The sequence below is a fragment of the Nicotiana tomentosiformis genome, chromosome 2, assembly GCF_000390325.3.
Source record: "Nicotiana tomentosiformis chromosome 2, ASM39032v3, whole genome shotgun sequence".
NCBI classification, from domain to species: Eukaryota; Viridiplantae; Streptophyta; class Magnoliopsida; order Solanales; family Solanaceae; genus Nicotiana; species Nicotiana tomentosiformis.
Window position 1 is genome coordinate 43,141,440 of NC_090813.1, and position 9,687 is coordinate 43,151,126.

General features: G+C 39.2%; 1 protein-coding gene across 1 annotated transcript; it reads right to left on the reverse strand.

Moving 5' to 3' along the window:
* Positions 1 to 3,856: 3,856 nt before the first annotated feature.
* On the reverse strand, positions 3,857 to 6,884 carry LOC138904690 (uncharacterized). Its single transcript, XM_070193198.1, has 5 exons — positions 6,668 to 6,884; positions 5,583 to 5,736; positions 5,292 to 5,465; positions 4,966 to 5,062; positions 3,857 to 4,426 (listed from the first exon to the last, which is right to left on the reverse strand). Exons 1-5 carry the CDS (start codon positions 6,882 to 6,884, stop codon positions 3,857 to 3,859), a joined length of 1,212 nt encoding a protein of 403 aa, XP_070049299.1.
* Between the last annotated feature and the right edge of the window lie 2,803 nt (positions 6,885 to 9,687).

Here is a 9,687-nt window from a genome sequence, read left to right on the forward strand (position 1 = left end):
TTTCACTCAAACACCAAACCAACACCCCACACTTTTGCTTTTAGAAAGTTCATAATAATTTCAAGTCCTCGCGAGAGGTAAAATGGGTAAGGCTTGTAATGTGGTTGCCAAGGAAACATGATTACAGGATCAAAGGGGTTAACTAAGATACATAACAATTAGATGGGTACAAAATATAATTGGCTCAACAAAGAAACACATATATCACTTTCGAGACTGAATAAAACTGCTATTTCGCTTTGCAAACACACGGGGCAAGTTTTAGACATCAAATGCAGTGCACATAATACACAAAAAATCTCACACACACATGGCACCAAACTCACTCAGGATCTGTCTCATCAAGACACTCTAATAAAAGTAGTTAAGCAAAGTTAATATCATACAATTTAAGGTACTTATACAAGAGTCAAAAACTAAGCCTAAGCGTCACAACTAAAGCACATACTATTCTCAAGGCATAATAAGGTCAAGATATATTGCTTTCATTTCAAAGCACAACACAAGGTTTTCTATTCCTAAAAAAAAAAACTAACTACAACCGATTCAAACAAAATCCTTGGAAAAGAACCGCGACACAAAGAAAAACCAAAGGGAATTTATTACACTACCTAAGGAAAATATTATTTTTTTTGACTTTAAAAATTTCAATCAAAAGAAACGAAAACACACACAAGAAATAAAAACAAACAGTTATTTAAATATTTACATCCCTACCCAAAATTGTGGCATGTCCCCATGACACACAAATAAAAGGGAAGAGGTAAAGAAAACTCCCCTGAACCTTTTTCGTTTCTGAGAACTTGTGAACTCCACCCCTAATTCTGAATGCATTTTTCGCTTTCGCTCCTCAGGATTCTTTTATGAAGCTCATCAGGCCAAAGTCCTTTAAGGATATTTGCAAGACCCGCTCTTTCCTTTCTTTCTTGGCCTCATTTTGAGCGGTGGATTGTTCTTGTAGGATCATACTCAGCTTGTTTCTACATTCATTTACGAGATCAATCCATGCATATTCCTGTAAATCCCCAAAAATGAAATCCACATGATCAAGGTTAGAATAAGAAATTAGGAAGAAAGGTCATGTGAGTACTGCTCTAGTAAGTCCAAGACCATTTGTTCCTCATTTTCTTCTACTAAAAATTACAATTGTGGGTAGGTGGATGGGGGTTTTAACTCTTCTTGTATTGCTTTATGATCAACCAAAGCCTCATTTTCAATCATTTCAGTTGAAACAGAGTCCTCTTGTAGAGTGAAAAACTCTATCTGTAGATGTTCATCATCTCGGGTAGGCTCATTCTCTCTGGGTATCTCCTTCATATATTCACCATCACAATGCAATGAGATTTCTGAAAGTGTACTTATTATTTGACTCACTTGCATTGTTAGGTTGTTATTGGCTTCATCATCTTGTGTAAATCTCTCTTCCACCTTATTTATGAACTTATACATAAGTTCTTCTAAACTGCCATTCTCCCCTTGAGGTGGTTGTCTCGCTACGCTTTCATTCCAATCATAATAAGGGTATTTATCCCAACCAAAGTCAGAATTGTGCCCATATGAATCCTCATACCCATGCAGACTAGAAATAGAGTGAGAGTGTTCAAAATATGAACCATAGAAAGAATACCTACCTTCTTGACAATTAACCCATAGATGATTTCCACCGCATTTAAAACACATAGTAGACCGCTGACAATGTTCAGCTGCTAACTCTTCAACCATTTTCTTAGGCTAGTTGTACTCCATCTTTACAACATTTAGAGTTCAGTATCAAGAATATGCTCGTCAAGATTTCTTCAACAAAAGAAATCTTGAAGAGAAGTTAACATAACAAAACTAAAAAAATAAAAAAAATTAAAATTGAAAGCTAATTCCGGAATTAGCACTACAAAATATTTCAAATACTATTGATTGTCAATCCTCGACAATAACGCCAAAATTTGACAAGCGTAAAACACACACTTAAATTGTGCCCGCTAGTCAAAGATGGTATAGTATAATATCGTGTTCACAAGGATTGGAGTTAAATAATATTATTGTAGTTTGTAGCTAGATTGCTATCCAAGATAATCAAAAATGGAGATTTATATGAATTCTAACTACAATTAACTAAGAATCTAAAGCTATTGACTAATGACAATCGCAACAAAGGTAAGCAAGGAAGTTATCAATGGAAGAAAATATAGGTTGATAGGATAGGTGCAAGATAATTGTTCGGGATCAAACTCTAGATAATTCACTTCTAATGTTCAAGTGAGTCTTTCGAATTCACTTAATTATCAGTACAATTATTTAGTAGAAACTCCTCTCTCGATTAAGTCTCAACCTCATAATATGAACCAAATTAAGCTCGGTGAAGATATGCAAGTATTCATAATGGATTGGTCTTTAGGAGAACCTCTTTCGATTATCCTCCTAACTAGGTTTAAACAAGGATTCAACAAGCCTCTTTCGATTACTTAGAAGAATCTATGAACTCAACCAACAATATAGTGTAAATATATCACAAGTTATGTCTCTCTCGATTACAAGAACAAGTGACCATAGATATAACAATTAAATCTTCCAAAAACGATTCAAATACATAAAAATAGAGTTATAATCCTTAAACAACCATCAATACACCAAATCCATCAAAACCCAAAAGGTTCTACTCCATAGACATAGAGAAGTTCTTCACAAATGAAACAAAAATATAAATACAATCCAAACCCGTATCTTGAGTGAGGAAGGAAGGATGAAATCCTTGTGCTCTTGCTTCTCCCTCTTCTCCTTAGCTTCCTTAGGTTTAAGGTATGTCAAAAGTCTGTCCAAAGTCCCTCTAAAATGGTGTTTTTGTGTATTTATTCCACCCGCAAAACAAACCCCGGACGAAACTACCTTTTTTTTAAAAGCGAAATAGGACTCTTCTCGGACAGGACATGCACGGCCGCACACCTGGAGACCTGCTCGCGCACTTGGTCGCGCATTTTTCACACCATACTGCCTCTCATGTGCTCCCAGTGCGCACCCAATGCGCGCTCGCGCACCTGGGTGGTATCAGTTGGGAATTTGGGGAAATTTTAAAACATGAAAGGTTTATCCCTTTTAAATGAATTTCCAACGATATATTATGGAGCCCAAAAGGATTTCTGAGCGAAATGTTATGTTCATTTTACTGGACAATGCGCATTATGCCTGCTCGATTCTTCATTTCGTTCTTAAAGTGCACTATTATCTGTTGATCCCCGAACACGATTCCAACTTAATCCTTGGGATTTTACTCAGACTTCAAAGCTCCAAAGTAGCATGAATTCATTCCCTAACATCTAAATAACTTGGAACCACTCATACACAGCATAACACACACAATTAGTGCAAAACACTAGCGATTAAAGGTCAAACTCAATTAAAGTACAATAAATTAGAGTGCAATAAGGGATTAAAATACATGATTATAGTCTAACATCACCACCTTATAGGAGATTTGAACTTACATCTATACAATGCCTCGTACGGAGCCATCTAGATACTGGAATGGTAATTGTTATTATATGCAAACTCGACAAGAGGTAAATGTTCATCCCAACTTCTTTTAAAATTCAACACATATGCTCGTAACATATCCTCAAGCGTCTGAATTGTGCGCTCGACTTGTCCATCAATCTGTGGATGTAAAGATGTGCTGATATTCACGTGAGTCCCTAAACATCTCTAAAATGACCTCTAAAAATGCATTGTAAATCGGGGCCCACAATCAGATATAATAGATACTGGTACTCCGTGTAGCCGCACTATATCCTTAATATATAACTTCGCATAATCTTTGGCTCTATATATAGATCTGACTGGTAGGAAATAGGCTGATTTTGTGAGCCTATCGACTATCGCGAGGCAAACCCGTGACAAAGTCCATGTTTATCGCCTCCCATTTCCACGTCGGGATCTCTATAGTCTGCATTAGCCCTCTGGGCTTCTGGTGCTTTACCTTCACCTGCTGGAAACTAGGACACTGGGCGACAAACTCAGCAATGTTCTTCTTCATATCATTCCACCAATACACATCCTTAATGTCATGATACCTCTTCGTTGACCCAAGATGAATGGAGTACCACGAATAATGTGCCTCTGATATAATCCTGTCTCGTAGCCCTGCTAAATCTGGGACACACAGACGACCCCTGTATATGAGAACCCCATCTTCCTTGAGCTCTAACAATAGCTTCTTCTGCTGCGGAACCCCCTCTCTCAACTCGACCAACTCTAGGTCCTCGTACCGCCTTTCCTTTACTTTAGCTATGAAAGATGATTTTGCAGTGTTTTGGAATACAACTCCACCATCATCAGAATCTACTAACTGAACCCCAAAACAAGCCAATTGATGAAGCTCTCTAGCTAATTCTCTTTTCTCAGCCTTTACACGTGCTAAGCTACTATAGATCGGTGACTTGATGCATCATCTACAACATTAGCTTTCCATGGATGGTAGATAATGTTAACATCGTAATCTTTCAATAACTCTATCCATCGCCGCTGTCGCAAATTCAACTCCTTTTTCTTGAAGATATATTGCCGGCTTTTATGATCTGTAAATACATCCACATGAACACCGTATAAATAATGCCGCGATATCTTAAGTACATGGACAACCGCAACTAACTCGAGGTCGTGGGTCGGATAATTCCTCTCATGCTTCCTCAACTGCCTTGAATAGTATGCAATTAACTTCCCATATTGCATCAAGACACATCCTAAGCCGACACCTGAGGCATCATAATACATGGCATAACCTTTTGGACCCTCTAGAAGTGTTAGAACCGGCGCTGAGGTCAACCTGTTCTTAAAATCTTGGAAACTCCGCTCACAACCCTATATCCGCTGAAACTTAGCTACTTTCTAAATCAGCTCCGTCAATGGTGCTGAAAGGGAAGAAAAACCCTCTACGAACCTCCAGTAGTAGCCTACAAAGCCTAGAGAAGTACGAACCTCTGTCGTAGTGGTAGGTCTAGGCCAGGATTTGACGACCTCAATCTTCTGAGTGTCTACCTTTATACCTTCATCGGATAAATATGCCCCAAGAATGCTACAGACTTCAACCAGAACTCATATTTAGAAAACTTAGAATACAACTTAAGATCACAATGGGTTTGGAGTACCGCTCGTAGGTGGTCCGCATTCTCCTCATCTGAACGTGAATAAACTAGAATATCATCAATAAATACTATCATGAACAGATCTAAAAATGGCCGAAATACGCTATTAATCAAGTCTGTAAATACGATGGGTGCATTTATCAACCCAAAGGACATTACAAGGAACTTGAAGTAGCCATATCGGGTCCTGAAGGCTGTCTTCGGAATATCTTTCTCCTGAATTCTGACCTAAAATCTATCTTTGAAAAGTATCTAGTCCCTTGCAACTGAACAAACAAGTCATCGATCCTTGAAAGTGGATACTTATTCTTAATAGTAACATTATTCAGCTGCCTATAATCGATACACATCCTCAGTGAGCTGTCTTTTTTCAACACAAATAGTACCGGTGCACCCCAATGTGAGGTACTGGGTCTGATGAAACCTTTCTCCATCAAAACTTTTAACTACTCCTTCAACTCCTTCAATTCAGTAGGAGCCATTCTATACGGAGGGATGTATATTAGTTGATTTCCCAGAAGCAAATCGATGCTAAAATCAATCTCTCGCTCTGGAGGAATACCTGGAAGCTCATCTGGAAACACATTTGTGTACTCTCTAAATACTGGAATAGATTTAAGTGTAGGTATCTTAGCATATGCATCTCTAACCCGCACAATATGATAAATGCACCCTTTTACGATCATTTTCCTCGCCTTCAGATAGGAAATAAACCTACCTCTGGGTGTTACTGTATTACCTACCCATTCAAGGACTGGCTCACCTAGAAAATAAAAGTCTGTCTGCCTTTGCTCGACAATCAACTGTGGCATAGCAAGCTGCCAACCAATCCATGCCCATGATAGTATCGAAATCTACCATCTCTAGCTCAACTAGATCGGTTGAGGTTTGACGACTACAAACTGTCACCGTACAACCTGGATAAACCTGTCTAGCAATAATTGGTTCTCCTACCGGTGTAGATACTAAAAAAGGATCACTTAGTATTTTAGGCACTATACTAAACTTGCCCATGACAAACGGGGTAATATACGATAAAATTAGATCCTGGATCTATCAAGACATAAGCATCATGAGAGCAAATGGTAAATATACCCGTCACAACGTCTGGTGAAGACTCCTGGTCCTGTCGACCCGCTACAACATAGATATGGTTCTGATTACCGCCTGAACTAGAACCTCTACCTCTACCTCTGCGTCGACCTCTACCAGTCGAAGAGTAAGACTCACGCTTTGAAAGATGCACGAACATAGATGATCCCGCTGCTGAACCTGTTGGTTGTGCCATATGCCCTGGATGCCCACATGTATAACAAACGTCGGAACCTACTCGGTATTAGACCAGGTGTCCTCTACCACAGATGTCACATTGTGGCGAAAATGGCATGTCTCCCCTGAACCTTGATGTCACTGCAAACCCGATGCCCGTGAGCTCGTACCTGGTCCTAACTAAGCATATCAGTCAAACCTGTAACCCTGTAACCGAGGCGCTGGAGGCTTAGGTGGCCATCCAAATTAATGGGGCCTATAACTACCCTGAGACTGCTCCTGATTCTTGGAAAATCTCATCATCTTACGCTGCCCTTGCTTACTCATATCTATACCTTGTTGTCGACGCCTGCCATTTTCTATATTCTGGGCAAAGTCTTGAATCCAGGAGATATCCATACTATCCTGCAATGCAGTGGTGACACATTCCTTAGTCAACTTTGGGGCCAACCCTGTTATAAACCTATGGATCATTTCCCGCATAGTAGAAACTATGTATGGAGCATATCTGGCCAATGAGTCAAAACAAAAACTATACTCTCGAACATTCATATTGCCCTACTTGAGAGCTAGAAACTGATTGACTCGAGCCTATCGGATCACCTGCAGTAAGTACTGGTCAAGGAAGGCATCTGAAAAATTCTCCCAAATAGCTGGATGTGCATCACGTCCCCTGGAGCTCTCCTATCCCTTGTACCAAATGACGACTATATCTCGGAGTCAAAAAGCTGCCAACTTAACTGCCTCTTTCTCTGTGGCATGCATAACCCAAAAGATCTTGTGAAGCTGATCTATGAAATCATGCGGGTCCTCCCTCTGATCTGTCCCCGTGAACTTTGGGGGACTCAAGGCAATAAACTCTCGGACACTTGAACTCCCAAACCCTTATAAGATCCTGCATTAGCTGGTGCCCTAGCCTATTGCTGGCTAGCTACCAACTGTGTCAACAAATTAACTGCACTCCTCAAGTACCGATCTGATGGAAGAGGAGGGGGAACTGGATACGCGGTATCCCTAGGATTCTCCTTAAGTGGTGGAGGGGCCGGTAATAGCTGAGTAGGGATCTCGCCTTCAGCCTCAAACTGGGCCCCATCTATTGGGGTTGCCCTGATGGTCACCTCTTGCTGTATCTCTCCTCTGACTAGCCATAGTCTTCCTAGTCACCATCATCTCTGTATGCTAACACAAATAAATAAGTTTAACTCAAATTTTCTATAACTCAGTTATACAACACGATTTAGATTTGAAAAATGGGTAACCAACTCCTAAATACCTTGCTTATATAATGTGGTGTACAACACATCTATGGAGAAGTCCCTACTAGACACGGCTTGTAGACTCCCTAGGATAGAACTACTCTGATACCAAGTTTGTCATGCCCCAAACATGGGGAGGTGAGACCGGCACCCGGTGCCTCACTTAACCGAGTGTACCAATGTGAGACTGAGGGACTCTAAACATACAATGACATACTTTAGTCATAAGGCCACATTGCAAGACAATTTGTGAAACAAAATATAAAACTGAACGGAGACTAGCTCTGACTGAATATCAATATAAAGCTGGGCCGACAAGGCCGTCATAACTACTACAACTGACTAACCAAAAAAATAAATACATACAAGGCCTACAAGCCTAACATACTGCAGTGACTGATATGATATGTCTACAAGCCTCTACTGATGGATGTACTGTGGTAGGAACAGGGCCCCGACCTACCCATATAATATATATATTGTTACACCCCGTGCGTCCCAAGGTGACATAATAAATATGAGACTTGCTAATTATGATTTAAATGATTTTAAAGTCATAACATGGCTATATATGATGTTTGGACAAAAAATATGAAGTTTAGGAAAAATCGGATTAAAGTTGCGGAAGCACCGACTAAGGATTTGCCATGTAACAGAGCTTTTTGAGAAATATTTGTCATGTGCTATATGAGGTCTTTTGGGAAATATTATATACCAAATTGAAGTTAGAATATAGTTTCTAATGCACTTAACCGTTCATTCATACGACACCTGGATAAAAGGTTATAACCGTTGGAAGAAGGGCCAATCATAGGGTGCCAAGTAGCACCTTTTTGACTTGTAAAAAAAAGAGATATTTACATCCCATCTCGTCTCTTTCTCTATTTTTCCAGAGAGCTCACCCAAATTACACCCCTAACTTTACTCTTAATCTCTCTACAAGAGCTTCAAATAATATTATCATCCCGGGCACGGAATCAAGAAGCGATAACATTAAAACGATCCCTACGACGTAAGTATTGCTATATCGCCTCTCTTTTTCTTTGTAGTATGAGTTTTGGAAGGTACTTCATAGTTAAGAAAACGTGTAATTTCTGTATTTAAGTGTTTAAATATCAAGGAATGTTTATAAATTTGTTTCCTAATAGTTAGAACTCACGGGACGGTGATCGGAATCTGCGAGTTCGAGTTATTTGACTTGTAGTGGACTGTTTTGTGGGCTGTTTCGTGTTGCCTTTGGGCTATATATTTTTCAACTGTTTAATGGAGTTTTGGAGGACAAATTGTGTGGAGAAATGCCATATAATTATGGAATGGTGGGTTGGTCGTTCGTCGTTATATTGTTTTAAGTTGTTTGACACTACTTTGGTTGTCGTTTTATGTATGAAGTGGTTAGGGTGTGTGGGCTGTTTTGTGGTATATTGTGATGGAGATAAGGCTGTAAAATGATGCTTACATTTTGTTATTGTTTTGTTCTTGTTGTTGTTGGTATATGGTATTGGATGAGGGCCTAGTTACAGGGGAGATGCTGCACAAATTTACGTAAACGAGCTACTAGTTTAAGTTGAGGACTTAGCCTTTACTCAACACTGATTTTGAATCTCCTTATGATGTGGTAGATTGAATTGAGTTGTTTGAAGAATTTCTTTGAAGGTATTAAGGACTCAACGGAGTTAAGGTATGTTAAGGCTATCCCTTCTTTCCTTTTGGCATGATCCAAATAATACAAACGAAACGAGCAAAATACGCAACTTTCATAAATGACTCTATTCATAGAAATACTAGGGGTGTCTATATTCTTAATTCCCCATGTGAATTATTATTATATCCTCTACTCATGGGTCTTAGAAAAATACGCATGTGATAAAGTTTGTCCGAAAGGCATATTGATTTTATAATATTCGAGAAATCTTATTAACGTATTTCTTATTTCATGCATTTATACATGTACATTGACCCATGAACAGGAGGCGTTATATACGCGTATATTATATGTACATGGGATATGGGATATGGAAAAAGGTTATGGC